The sequence below is a fragment of the Delphinapterus leucas genome, chromosome 4, assembly GCF_059928025.1.
Source record: "Delphinapterus leucas isolate spDelLeu-1000000601 "Yukka" chromosome 4, BTC_Dleu_Yukka2, whole genome shotgun sequence".
Taxonomy (NCBI): domain Eukaryota; kingdom Metazoa; phylum Chordata; class Mammalia; order Artiodactyla; family Monodontidae; genus Delphinapterus; species Delphinapterus leucas.
In genome coordinates, this window is record NC_143132.1 from 83877150 (window position 1) to 83892227 (window position 15078).

The following is a 15078-nucleotide window of genomic DNA, read 5'->3' on the forward strand; positions in this document are numbered from 1 at the left end:
CACGTGTTTGGAAAAATTTATAATGATATGTGTCCACCATTATAAATCGTAAAGAGTAGTTTTACTGCCCTAAGAATTGTCTGTGCTTTGGCTATTCATTCCTCCCTCCCCAATAATCCCTGGCAACCACTGATCTCTTTACGTAAGTCTTTATAGTGTTGCCTTTTCCAGAATGTAGTGTAGTTGGAATCATGCAATAAGCAATCTTTTCAGATTGACTTCTTTCACTTAGTAATGTGCATTTAAGTTTCTTTCTTTTTTTTCATGGTTTGATAGCTCATTTCTTTCTAACACTGACTAATATTCCATTGTCTGGATGTGTCACAGTTTATTTATCCATTTACCTATGGAATGACAGGTTGCTTCCAACTTTTGGCAGTTGTGAATAAAACTGCTATAAACGTGTAGGTTTTTGTGTGGACATAAATTTCTAACTTTTGGATAAATACCAAGGAGCACAATTGCTGAAATGCATGGTAAGAATATGTTGTTTTGTAAAAATCTGCCAAACTATCTTATAAAACACAATTTTCCAAATTATTTGCAATCCCACCAGCAATTAATGAGAGTTCCTGTTGCTCCACACCTTCACCAGCATTTGGTGTTGTCAGTGTTTTGGATTTGGGCCATTCTATTAGGTGTGTAGTGGTATGTCGTTGTTATTTAGTTTGCATTTCCCTGATGACATATGATGTGGAGCATCATTTCATATGCTTATTTGCCATCTGTATATCTTGAGGAAGTGTCTGTGAAGGTCTTTAGCCCATTTTAAAAATCAGGTTATTCTTACTATTGAGTTTTAAGAGTTCTTTGTATATTTTAGATAACAGGCCTTTATTTTTTTAACAGAGAGATATGTTTTTCATAACTATTTTCTATCAGCCCATAGCTTCTCTTTTTATTCTCTTGATAGTATCTTTCACACAGCAGAAAGTCTTTATTTTAATGAAGTCTATCTTGTCAATTCTTTCTTTCACGGATTGTGCCTTTGGTGTTGTACCTAGAAAGTCTTCACCAAACCCTAGGTCATCTAGATTTTCTCCTATGTTATGTTATAGGAATTTTATAGTTTTGTGTTTTACATTTAGGTCAGTGATTCATTTTGAGTTAACTTTTCTGAAGGGAAGAAAATTGTTCCATACAACTTTTGTTTTAATTATGTAATTTATGTTGACTATGTCATGATGTAAATTTTATATCATACTGTGGTTTGCAGTCTAAGAATTTTGAAGAGCTTTGCTCTAGGCCAGTGGTGGTCCCAGAACCAGCAGCATCCGTAATCCTGTGTACTTGTTAAAAATGCAAACTCTCAGGTCTCATTCCACACTACTGAATCAGAATCTCTGGAGATGGGGACCAGGAGTTTGTATTTTAAAAAATCACCTGTATTTCCAGGTGATTCTGTTAGTTTGAGAACCACTGATCTAGACTAAACTGGGTGGCCCCAATGGTGCCTAACCTCACCTGTGGCACCCAAGGTGGGTCCTTTGTCTTTCTCTTCATTGTTGGAGGCAGTGCTGACAATCCACCAAAAGGGAGGTAGAATCTACTTTGGCAGTGCTTGGAGGATAGTTTGTCTTTCCAAGCTCAGGCAAATCCTTACCTGAAGGCAGAGAATAGTCTAGATTCATAAGTGATCCACAGTTTGGTTCTTGTGCCAGCAGAATCTGCAAAATAAGATTAAAGCCCTAAAGGGTTATTGTGGGGCTTAAATGATGTTTGTGAAATGCCTACCATTATACCAGGTGGCACAGAGCAGTCACTTACTATATGGCGGTGGTAGCTGCTATAATTGACACTGCCTATCACAACCCTGAGCATATAATTGATGTTCAATAGATGTGACTGATTATTACTTCATTCATTAGAGAGGAAGGCAGGCTATTCTGACTTGTTGCTTGATTTTGCCATATATTAGAGCAATGTGATTTGTCACAGACAGGAAATAAATCATAATTAGAAAAGATAAAGAGAGGCACAGAAGGGAGGAGGGCAGGGAAGGAGAGAAGGCAGGAAGCATGTCCATATTCACAAGAGCAACGGAGATAATAACTGTTTTCTCAGAGGAACAAGGAGGTATGGGCTATTGAAAACTACACTCATTTCTTCTTAGTTACAGTTACAGGATTTCAGAACTGGAAAAGGGAACTTGGAGATCACAGACCCACCCTCTCATAGCCCAGGTGAAGCAGTTGAGGCCCCAGGAGAGCGTGTATTAGAAATGGGGGGACAGAACTGGTTTCTGAGGACAACCACTGCCTGTTACATCTTGCTATAAAGTCAGCCAATTCATCTCCATGGAAACCTCTGAAGATTGTGAAGGTACAGATGTGGGAAGGAGACCAGCCTTCTGAGTGTGATTTATTTCCTATTTCTTTCTTTTCTCTCTCATTCCTATTCATAAGCTTCACCTGACTCTTCTTGCTCTTCCCATTCTCCCGTCCCTTCCATCCATGATTCTTACCCATAAAACCTGGCTTAATCTGAGAAGCTGAGCTCACTGGATCTGCAAAGTCCAGCATGTCCCACATTATCAGTCTCCTTAGCAATATGCTGGTTTCTAGGGGCCAGTTCACAGTTGGCTCTGACTGGTCACCAGGTACTGACTACTACCAACAGAAAACACCTCATTTGGTTTCTCAAAAATACTTGTGACCCTTGAAGAGCCAGATACTACCGTGGAAACACAACCCAAAGCTGTTTTACTCCTTTGGGTCTTTAACCCCTTTCTGAATTTCTCGCAGGAGGTTGCTATGAAAATGGTTGCTCTACTTGTCCAGGCAGAGTGCAAAGAGCCCAAACATCACAGGAGAGAAGAACCTCTGCACAAATTTCACGTAGCAGGTGGACTAACATCATCTCTTAACCACAGCCCACAATTGTTAGCAGAAAGCATTTTAAAACGTCCCCAAACCCCTGGGATGAGTGGCTATTACTAGAAATTGAATCCGAGGTGTTTGTTTGGGGTTTGGCTTTTTACATGCCAAAGAGGAAAGCTGAGCTTCCTGGAATTGGCTCAGAACCTGTGGGTGGTCCTGGCACTCTCGCGACAGGGTCCCCCCTTTTAGGAATGGACTGGGGGACAACCTGACTAGATTCTCGTTTGCTCAGGCTTTTCACGTGGAGCTCTACTGAATTCGGTTAGTCCGTCTGTCAGGTAGTATCTGGAGCCACCTAAGGAAGCCCCGGGACAGCGTCTACCGCTGGATAGTTGCGGATCCGATGCTTTCCGCAATGGCGCTGTGCCAGAGCCTTTCCAGGAGGGCGCACTGGCGCGCCTGACAGTTGGCAGACGGAGCGGGGGCGCACGGGAGGAGCTGCACAAAGGAAAAGGCCCACACAGTGGAGACACACGTACGCACACGCGTGCGGAGCCAGGTCGGTGCACAGCCCGCGCTCCCGGCTCTAAATGCGAGTGTGTCCAGTGGACGCTGATAACTGAATGAGACAACCCCTAACAGGGGGAAAAAAACTCCAGCCACCGCCCCTCCCCCAAGCCCGGAGTCAGTGGATGGGACGGGCAGCTGGGCCTCAAACAGCCTTCCTTCCAGAGCCCCAGCGGGGCGGCCGCAGAACTCCCTGCCAGTCCCTTTCTCGCCTAGGTTTCTCCGCAGATACCTGGCGGGGAAGGAGGAGAGACGAGCCAGGGAACCGAGCATCTGGCGTTCAGAACCCCGGTGCTGGCGGGCGCACCAAACTCGCTGTCTCCTCTCCCACAATTGGAGGACAGATCTTGAATCGCCCCCATTCTTAGAGGAATGGGCGCACCTGCCCCACCCGAAACAGGGTGGTGCTCTCGCGCGTGCGCGCCTCTCCGGGAGCCTCGGGCACCGCCCCCGGGCGGGGAAAGGTGGGCGCGGAGGCGGGAAGCGCAAGGGCGCGCGGCGACGCTGGGTGGGCTGCACTGCTGAGCCCTGAACACCTCAGCTCCTCTGCCTTCCGCACCCGCTGACTCCGCGTGCCCCCTGCGCGCTGACAGAGCATCCTTCATCCCGGCGCGACCCTCCCGGGAGGCAGCTCAGCACATCTGACCACAAATCCAGAAACCCATGCGCCCCCTCGGCCCGCGACGCCAGAGCGCGGTTACAGCGAGATTGGGGCGACTTGCTTTTCTCCTCTCCCGAACTGCCGCTTCCCTCTCTCGTAAAGCCAGTCGTCAAGTTGGAAAAGCCGCTCCACCTAATCTTTAAAATAACCCCCTCCGGGGCGTGGCTGGCGTCCTCTAACCGCACAGCCCTGGAGAGTTGGCCTTGGCTGGGAGTGACTCTCGTTTTGTGCCTGAGGAGAGCGAGGAAGAGTGTGAGGGCCGAGCATCCTCGCGAAGAGATGCCTTTAAAAAGTCATCCATAGCATCAGTGGAAACAGTTTTGTGTTGCTTTGTTTTGTTTATACCGAGTGGTTTTTCGGCGAAGTGCTGTTTTGGTTAAAAGAAGAAATGGCCCCTCAGGAGTTCACCCGGCGACTGACCACAGTGATCGCTCGTGTCGGTAAATGACGCTTAATTCTAAGTTTTATTAATGGAGGGTGGGCGCGTTGCCTGGGACCTGGTCTCCCCCCACCCCGCCCTCCGTCGCAGCCCTGGGATGGTCGAGGGGCGTCTGCCCAGCGTGTGGGCCTCGCTGCGTCCGGTGCTGCTCTGTAACAGGCGTCCCTGGGGTGCTGCGCTCGCGGCCTTGGGCGTCCCCCGCGTCTGGCGGGGCCGGAGCAGGCCATGGGGCAGGAGCCTTCACCAGGCAATTGCCGAGTCTGTTGAGCGCTAAACCCAGGGCTAGTTGGCTGTTAGGATCTGTTACCCGCTGCTGACCGCGGGCAGGGGTGGCCAGTTGTGTAGTGATTGACCCGATACTGAGAAAGGAGAGGGAACGGGAGGAGCGAAGGCCGGTGCTTTCCAGCAGAAATCGCTGTCAGGCCACTGGAGGGTCCTTCACGAGACAGCGTGTCGGAATGCAGGTCACAGTAGAGGGCCGGGGCGCAGTCCAGCTCCTTGGCCTGTGCTATAGAAGTACGGCCTGGAGGTGTCGCCCGGCCCCAGGTGAACCCCACCGAGAAACCTCTGCCAGCCCCACGAGACTGAGCAATTCTAATCCTCTTCCATGAGTTCAAAATGGGGAGCAAAACATGCGTGCCTTCCTCCTGAAATAAGGGTTGTGGTGGAAAGACAGGCCCTATACCGTAAGAGAACATTGAGATAGCGGCAAGGAAATTCCTCCTTAACATTTTCTCCCCCACCCCTTCCCTGGACCTCCTCAAATAAAAAAACACATTCAGGTTCAGATCCTTTGGATTTAGATGACTAGAATTATCCCGATAATTCTCTCTGTTGCTCGCTTCACTTTGAGACCCTTCTGTGAATGCAAATCAGTTTTTATTGATGAAGTCAGGAAGTTTTTTTCTCAGTGTTCCACGCATTTGTTAAAACTGCCTTTTTGGTATTTATATGATAAATATTGCTTCAATTAGTGAGCTGTTATTGCTCTTTGAGCACACTGGTTCAGTGTGTTTAGTGCAATAATATACATCTGGAATGATACACATGTGATATATTTTGTGAAGATGATTTGTATGGGGAGCCTCATTAAGTTTTAAAAAATGTTTCTGGTGCCAAATGTGGCCACTGAACTGGTTTTTTTTTAAGACAGAAGGTCAGTATAATCCTACCAGAGAAGGCCGAATGTGACATACTGCTGAAGATAGGATAAAATAAAACAGAATTTGTAGTTTGAAATATATTGAATGCTGAGATGATTGAGCTAAATACCAACGTGTGCAAGAAACTGTGGTGCAGGAAAGAGCAGTGGACTGGGTGTGTGACCATCTCAATTTGAATTCTGCTCTGGACAAGTCATTCCACCTCAGGCTGGAAAATGGGAATTTTAATAATCCTTCCCCACCCAGCTTAGTATGCTTGTAAGATAATGTGGGTGAAAACACCATCTAACCTGTGAATGTGTTATTGGTCCTGTCCCTGGGCCCTTTGCCACTAAAGATCTTGGGCAGATCACTGGGCCTCTCTCAGGATGAAGCTTCCCATCTCTTAAACGAGGAGGTAGACTTGGATGATTATTAAGTTCTCTTCTGTTTCTTTTAAATTGGGGTATAGTTGTTTTAAAATGTTGTGTTAGTTTCTACTGTACAGCAAAGTGATGTAGAGTTCCCTGTGCTGTACAGCAGGTTCTCATTAGTTATCTATTTTATACATATTAGTGTAGATATGTCAATCCCAATCTCCCAATTCATTTCCCCCCTTTCCCTCCTTGGTGTCCATACATTTGTTCTCTACATCTGTGTCTCTACTTCTGCCTTGCAAACTGGTTTGTCTGTACCATTTTTCTAGATTCCACATATATGCGTTAACATATGATATTTGTTTTCCTCTTTCTGACTTACTTCACTCTGTATGGCAGTCTCTAGGCCCATCCACGTCTCTACAAATGACCCAGTTTTGTTCCTTTTTATGGCTGAGTAATATTCCATTGCATATATGTACCACATCTTCTTTTTTTTTTTGCGGTACGCGGGCCCCTCACCGCTGTGGCCTCTCCCGTTGCAGAGCAAAGGGCTCCGGACGTGCAGGCTCAGTGGCCATGGCCCACGGGCCCAGCCGCTCCGCAGCATGTGGGATCCTCCTGGACCGGGGCACGAACCCGCGTCCCCTGCACCGGCAGGCGGACTCTCAACCACTGCGCCACCAGGGAAGCCCCCACATCTTCTTTATCCATTCGTCTGTTGATGGGCATTTAGGTTGCTTCTATGACCTGGCTATTGTAAATAGTGCTGCAATGAACATTGGGGTGCATGTGCCTTTTTTTTTTTTTTTGCACATTTCTTTTTTTAAAAATAAATTTAATTTATTTATTTTTGGCTGCGTTGGGTCGTTGTTGCTGTATGTGGGCTTTTCTCTAGTTGCGGAGAGCGGGGGCCACTCCTCGCCACAGTGCACAGGCCTCTCATCACAGCGGCCCCCCTCACTGGGGAGCATGGGCTCCAGATGCACGGGCTTCAGTAGTTGTGGCTCTCAGGCTTCAGAGCGCAGGCTCAGCAGTTGTGGCACATGGGCTTAGTTGCTCCGCGGCATGTGGGATCTGCCCGGACCAGGGCTTGAACCCATGTCCCCTGCATTGGCAGGCGGACTCTTAACCACTGTGCCACCAGGGAAGCCCCGCATGTGTCTTTCTGAATTATGGTTTCCTCTGGGTATATGCCCGGTAGTGGGATTGCTGGGTCATATGGTAATTCTATTTTTAGGTTTTTAAGGACCATACTGTTGTTCTCCATAGTGGCTACACCAGTTTACATTCCCACCAACAGTGTAAGAGGGTTCCCTTTTCTCCACACCCTCTCCAGCATTTATTGTTCTTAGATTTTCCGATGATGCCTATTCTAACTGGTGTGAGGTGATAACTCATTGCAGTTTTGATTTGCATTTCTCTAATAATTAGTGATGTTGAGCATCTTTTCACGTGCCTCTTGGCCACCTCTATGTCTTCTTTGGAGAAATGTGTATTTAGGTCTTCTGCCCGTTTTTTTTTTGTTTTTTTTTTTTGCGGTACGTGGGCCTCTCACTGTTGTGGGCTCTCCCGTTCGGAGCACAGGCTTTGGACGCGCAGGCTCAGTGGCCATGGCTCACGGGCTTAGCTGCTCCGCGGCACGTGGGATCTTCCCAGACCAGGGCACGAACCCGTGTCCCCTGCATTGGCAGGCGGACTCTCAACCACTGCACCACCAGGGAAGCCCTTGTTGGTTTTTTAGTAGCATGTTGTTTAGTCTTCACGGGTTTGTGTTTTTCCCATTTTTCTTCCTGTAATTGATTTCTAGTTTTATACCATTGTGGTCAGAAAAAATGCTTGATATAATTTCTATTTGTTGAGACTTGTTTTGTGGACTAGCATGTAATCTATCCCGGAGAACGTTCCATGTGCACTTGAAAAGAATGTGTATTCTGCTGTTTTTGAATGGAATGTCCTGTAGACATCTATTAAGTCCAATGGGTCTAATGTGCCATTTAAGAGTATTGTTTCCTTATAGATTTTCTGTCTGGATGATAATGTCCATTGATGTGAGTGAGGTGTTAAAGTCCCCTACTATTACTGTATTATTGTTAATTTCTCCCTTTCTATCTGTTAGTACTTGCTTTATGTATTTAGGTCCTCCTATATTAGGTACATATATGTTAATGAGTATTACGTCCTCTTCTTGTATTGATTCCTTTATCATTATATAATGCCCTTCTTTGTTCTAGACTTTTTTAAAAAATTAATTTATTATTTATTTATTTATTTTTGGCTGCATTGGGTCTTTGTTGCTGTGCGTGAGCTTCCTCTAGTTGCGGTGAGTGGGGGCTACTCTTCATTGTGATGCGCGGGCTTCTCATTGTGGTGGCTTTTCTTGTTGCAGAGCATGGGCTCTAGGTGCCCAGGCTTCAGGAGTTGTGGCTCATGGGCTCTGGAGCGCAGGCTCAGTAGTTGTGGCGCATGGGCTTAGTTGCTCTGTGGCATGTGGGATCTTCCTGGGTCAGGGCTTGAACCTGTGTCCCCTGCATTGGCAGACAGATTCTTAACCACTGTGCCACTAGGGAAGCCCTAGACTTTGTTTTAAAGTCTTATTTTGTCTAATATGAGTATTGATAGCCCAGCTATCTTGTTTCCATTTGTATGAAATATCTTTTAAAATCCTCTCACTTTCAGTCTGTGTGTGTTTTTAGCTCTGAAGTGAATCTACTGTAAGCAGCAGAAGATGCCATGTTTTTTTATCCAATTAGCTACCCTGTGTCTTGACTGGAGCATTTAGTCCATTGACATTGAAAGTGACAATTGATAGGTATGAACTTATTGCCATTTTGCTACTTGTTTTGTTGTTGTAGTTCTTCTCTGTTCTTTTTCTTCTCCTTTTATTTTCACCCCTTGTGGTTTGATGATTTTATTTAGTGGTGTGCATGTGCTTCTTTCTTTTTAGTTTTTGTGTATCTATTGTAGAATTTGTATTTGAGGTTACCATGGAGTTTATATATGTTGACCTATAACTATATATATATATATATATATATATATATATATTTTAAAGTATTAGTCATTAAGTGCAAACACGTTCTAAAAGATCTACATTTTTTTATTCCCCTCATGTTTTGTGTTTTTGATGTCATATTTTATATGTTCATGTTTATCCCTTTACCATATATTGTAGTTATACTTTTACAATTTTTTTGTCTTCTAATATTTGTACCAGCTTATTTAAGTGGTTAATCCATAACGTTCACTGTATATTTGCCTTTACTAGTGGGATTTTTCCTTTTCTATAGATTCATACTTCTTGTAGCCTTTTCTTTTCCACTTAGAGAAAACCCTTTAATATTTCTTTTAGTATCAGTTTAGTATTGACCAACTCTTAGTTTTTGCTTATCTGAGAAGTTCTTTATCTCTCCTTCAATTATGAATGATAATCTTGCTGGGTAGAGTATCCTAGGTTGTAGGTTTTTCCCTTTCAGCATTTTAAATATGTCCTGCTACTCCCTTCTGGCCTGCAGAATTTCTGCAGAAAAATCAGCTGATAGTCTTACGTGGATTCTCTTATATGTGACTTTGTTTTTCTCTTGCTGCCTTTAGAATTCTGTCTTTAACTTCTGCCATTTTAATTACAGTATGTCTTGGTCTAGGTCTCCTTGGGTTCATCTTGTTTGGGACTCTTTGCTTCTTGTACCTGGATATCTGTTTCCTTCCTCAGGTTTGGGAAATACATTTTTGACCCCTTTCTCTCCTCCTTCTGGGACTTCTATAATGCGAATATTATTATGCTTGATGTTGTTCCAGATGTCCCTTAATCTATTCTTATTTTAAAAATTTGTTTTTATTTTTGTTGTTCTGATTGGGTGATTTTCATTATTCTATCCTCCTGATCACTTAGGTGTTCTTGTGTATCACCTAGTCTGCTGATAATTCCTTCTAGTGTGTTTTTCATTTCAGTTATTGTATTCTTCAGTTCTGACTGGTTCTTTTTTAATTTCTGGCTCCTTGTTAATAGTCCCACTGTGTTCATTTATTTTCCCTAGTTCAATTAGCGTTCTTATTATAATGCTTTGAACTGTTTATCTGGTAAATTATCTATGTTTCATTAGTTGTTTTTTCAGGGTTTTTTCCTTGTTCGTTCATTTGAAACAAATTCCTCTGTCTTCTTATTCTGCTTAACTTTTTCTGTCTTTATGAAATTAGGTGAAACAGTTATCTATCCTGGTCTTGAAGGGGTGTCCTTGTGTGGGAGCATCCTTACACTGGGCACTGCATGTGCCTAGTGGCTTTGATGGGAGAGCTGGATCTGACATGGGCCCAAGGCACATCTTTCCTCAGGGTGTGCTGGTAGGTAGCACCTTGGTAGGTGGTGGGGCTGGAGATAGAGAGGCTGAAGCCAGAGCCAGGTGTGAGGCAGGACTTCCCCTCTGCTCAGTGACCCTCACCACCCTATTGGGTGTGGGGTCTGATCCCAAATTGCTGGAGCAGAAGCCCTGAGGGTTAGGTCTGAGCTGGTTCTGTTTTCTGTAAGCGTGTGCTTTCCTTCTCCCCCCCAGCATTGGTAACTCTGCCCCAGAGGGGAGCAGTGCTAGAACAAGAGGGGCCAGCGTGGGCACCTGGTGCTGGCCGGGGTGTGTGCTAGGGTGGTCCTGTCACATCAGTCAGAGTTCAGACTGCTCTGGATCTGCCTTCTCCACGAGCACCAGTAATAGCTTCCCTTGCCCCATTCGGATGCTGTGGTGGGTCTGAGCTGGCTCCCATCCCCCACAACTGTACTCTCCCATCAGCTGGGGCAGCTGTTGCCTAGTGTGGAGCTGCACCACAGAGCAAGAGTGGCCAGCTTGGGCTGGTGTGGTCATTGGGGCAGTCATATTAAACCAGCCAGAATCCTGGGCAATTTCAGTCTGCTTCCTCCCACCTTGTTCCCAGGAGTTTTCAAACCAGCTAAGGGGACATGTCTTCCCTATGTCGGATCCCAGGGCTGGGATGTCCATTAAGTGGTTCAAACCACTCAGTCCCCAGAGCAGATCTCCAAGCCCATGTAATCCCCCTTCCTTTCTTGTGTTCCCTCCCAGGGGTGCAGTCACAACCTGATGCCTTCTTTTCCCTTCTACCCTGCTCCATGTGGATCTTTCTTACCGCTGTGGTTGTATAAGAGTCTGCCAGTCTCCAGTTTGTTTTCAGTGAGAATTGCTCCATATGTAGATGTATTTTTGATGTGTTAGTGAGGGGAGGTGAGCTCCTACAGAGTAGGAGTAGTCCTCCTACTCTGCCACCCAGAAGTGCTAAGAAAAGCTTTTTTAAATTTTTATTTTTTTAATACCTGTAATGGTAGTTTCTTAGGGAGAAGACGGGAAACATTCATCTCCCATTGCCATTACTCCTGAAATAATCAGCTCTTTTCTAAGGAGAGTTACCTAGTACAGTACCCAGTTATTTCAGAATCTGTTGTTAAACATAAAGAAAATACAGCCCTTTAGTAGATACTTGATCTTGGTCAAATGATAAAGGTCAGTGCATGGAATGTAGGAATTATAAGAGCTGTATAGTTTGTTTATATAATAGATCCAAATGTATAAAGTTTCTAAGATTTTACAGTCTGCTTCTCCCTAGAGTTCTGTAAGCTGCAAAAAGATATACAGGCATACTTCATTTTATTGCAGTTAGCTTTATTGCACTTCACAGATATTTGTATGTTTTTTACAAATTGAAGGTTTGTGGCAGCCCTGTGTCGAGCAAGTCTATTGGTGCCATTTTTTCCAGCAACATTTGCTCGCTTCATGTCTCTGTGTCCCATTTTGGTAATTCTCACAATATTTCAAACTTTTTCATTATATTATATTTGTTATGCTGATCTGTGATCAGTGATCTTTGTTACTTTTGAGAAAGATTATGACTCACTGAAGGCTCAGATAATGGTTAAAATGTTAGCATGATTTTTTTAAAGCATGTACTTTTTTTAGACATAATGCTATTGCACAGTTAATAGGCTACAGTATAGTGTAAACATAACTTTTATATGCACGAGGAAACTAAAAAATTCATGTGACTAGCTTTATTGCGATATTCACTTTACTGCAGTGGTCTGTAACCAAACCCTCAGTATCTCTGAGGTGTGTCATTAGGGTCATCACTGGGTGTGTGTAGTGCATGAACACTGCCATTGTGGATTGATGTGGTTAGCAAGGATAGTTTTAATGTTCCTAGATGCTGTGATGCCAGCTAAGCATTCATGGCTGTTTGCTTCTGACTGAAAGGCTGAAGAAGTTAATGTTTAGTATGAAAAAGAGCCTCCATATGGGGAATCATTTCTATAATGCTGATGGGAATCCAAACTGGTACAACCATTTGGGAGGAAGTTTGGCTGTATGTAATAAACTGTTGTTTGAAAACTGCTTTATTTGCTGCCCTGTATTAGACTTTCAGACTTTGCATTTGGTCAGAGTCAACATATTCTCAATACTTAACGGTAGGGAAGAAAAAGAGCTTTCTTAAGTTTTAGAATCTAAATTTAAATTAATATTTCTTCTTCTTAATTTAGGTATTTTCTTAAAGTACTTCACATGCAGTTAACACTAATAAAGAACTGGCTCTGAGGATTGCTAAAGAGAGCAGCCTCTAATCTTAAAACCTTTTGATATAACCAATTTGGAAAAGGTTTGGCAGTTTCTTACGAGTTAAATATACACCTCTGCTTTGACTCAGCAATACCACTCCTAGGTATTTATCCAAGAGAAATGCAAATACATGTCCACACAAAGACCTTTACATAAATGTTCATAGCAATTTTGTTCTTAACAGCCCAAACTGGGGAAAAAAAAAAAATCTGAATGTCTATCAGCAGGAGAGTGGACAAACTGACTATCCATATGATGGGATACAACCCAGCAATAAAGATGAATGAACTACTGGTGCACACAACATGGATGAATCTCAAAAGCATCCTGAGGGAAAGAAGCTAGACACAAAAGAGTATATACTGTATGATTGCATTATATGAGGCTTTTGAACAGATAAAACTAGTCTCTACTGAAAAATCATAACAGTGGTTGCCCCGGGATTAGGAACAAAGGTTCTCTGTGAAGGGACATGAATGTACTTTCTATAGATGGAAATGTTCTATATCTTGAAAAGGGTATGGGTTACATGGATGTATCCATTTGCCAGAACTCATTAAAATGTATACTTCAGATTTGAGTATTTTAAAATGTATAAATTTTACCCTCTCCTTAAAAGTAAACAGTTATTATTATTTTTTGTGTGTGTGAAAAAAGGTTTTCCAGTTTTCTCCTTGGCCAACTGCAAGCCTTACTCTGAAATGTTAGCTTGAATCATACAAATAAAAATTAGAAGCTTGTATACAGAACTTATTGGATAAGTTACTTATTGTATACTTACTTATTGGATAGTTTGCATTGTGCCCTTTCTTTAAATCTTGGAGCAGAACATCAATAAGCAAAAACATTAAGCATGAAGAACCAAAATAAAATGCATTATGAAAAAGCAGCCTCTTTCTGAATATAGCACTCTGCATGGCACAGTTCTGAAAGGTGAACTCAAGTGGTACTTAAGTGGGGTCTTGGTCAGATTACAACAGGCGAAGAACATCCTTCATTTAGAATCCTGACATTGTACTTGCACCTGATCTTTAGAAGTAGTTCAAGAGATACTCTACATCCCATCTCAGGATCTGAAATGTTGCCATTTGCTCTGCCAATGTATGTTGCTTGTTTAGGTAGTGACTTCTACTGGTTGCAGTGTTAATTCTCTAGATTTTATTCCTTGGCAACCTGGAGAGGGGTTAGAACTGTGGCCTGGAATACATTTTCTGAAGAGCATCCTTTAAAATTTTTATCCTTGTCTATTATCTTATTTTAAATATGCAGTGGCCTGATGTATATCTTTTTTTTTTTTTTTTTTTTTTGCAGTACACAGGCCTCTCACTGTTGCGACCTCTCCCGTTGCGGAGCACAGGCTCCGGACGCGCAGGCCCAGCGGCCATGGCTCACGGGCCCAGCCGCTCCGCGGCACGTGGGATCTTCCCGGACCGGGGCATGAACCCGTGTCCCCTGCATCGGCAGGCGGACTCTCAACCACTGCGCCACCAGGGAAGCCCTGATGTATATCTTATGATGTGATTCCTCTGAAAAAGAAAAAACATTCTGATTCTCATCAACTTTAGGATTTCCCTCTCTATCTGACTTCCTCATTCCCCAGTTTCCCAATGAGGAGATCTGGTAATCTTTTGGGCCTGTAATCCTGTGAACACTCATTAATCCAAAGGATAAACTCTCAGCAATGACATGCCCTTGAGTGAACTTCAGAGAGATTAGCCAGGAGAAAGGATTAAACATATTTATGTAGGTGCAGTGCTGAGAGAGGAACGAGGAGAGAGCAGTGGCACCATTCCCGGAATCCAATGGCCTCCTGGTGTACGAGGTGTGGGCAGCAAGACCCTAGATACTTACCTTGCACCTTCGTGCGGATCACAGAGGCAGAGATGAGGGCTTACCACCATTTCCTAGGAAGTTGCATCAGGCTAGAATATATGGCAAAAAAAGGTACTGTGAGAGCAATGATGCCTTTCTCTTATGTATGTTTTGTTATTCATCCTCATTCTCAGAGGAATAATGGTTTAACCAATTTTACATTAAAAAAATTACTTTGCAATACTGTCTCAAGTTTGTTAAGGAGTTTAAAAGGACTTTTTAAATTTAAAGCATTAATCAGCTATTAACAATATTGTAGGTGGTCATTTATTGAAAATTCATATTAAAAAGAGATAACCAAATATTTTGAAAAAATCAGATAATAGGATAGAATGTGTAAGTATGAACCCATTTTAAAAGCATATATGTCTATACATACATTGTCTATACATACATATATACATACTGACTATTATACACCCGTAAGATAACTATTTAATTTGTGGTGAAGGAATGGTAAGGAGTTTTACTTTTCTTATTTTTATTTAGTTGTATGTTTTTATTTTTTAAAAATAACCAATATAATTGCTTTTATAAAATGAAAATGAGAATCCAGATTATGAAATTCATATTCCTGAAGAAAAATGTTA

At 43.2% G+C, this 15078-nt stretch overlaps 1 protein-coding gene across 2 annotated transcripts in view; it reads left to right on the forward strand.

Moving 5' to 3' along the window:
- The first annotated feature begins 4340 nt into the window (after window positions 1-4340).
- The window catches only part of MCF2L2 (MCF.2 cell line derived transforming sequence-like 2), a 227007-nt gene continuing 216269 nt past the window's right edge, over window positions 4341-15078 (forward strand). Inside the window, exon 1 of one of the 2 annotated variants that reach the window (XM_022571165.2) lies at window positions 4341-4487. In XM_022571165.2, coding sequence (XP_022426873.1) covers window positions 4436-4487 — 52 coding nt within the window. In that variant the 5' untranslated portion in view covers window positions 4341-4435. Of the gene's footprint in view, window positions 4488-12811; window positions 14561-15078 lie in introns of those variants that run through there. The other variant, XM_089910785.1, reaches the window with a different exon arrangement.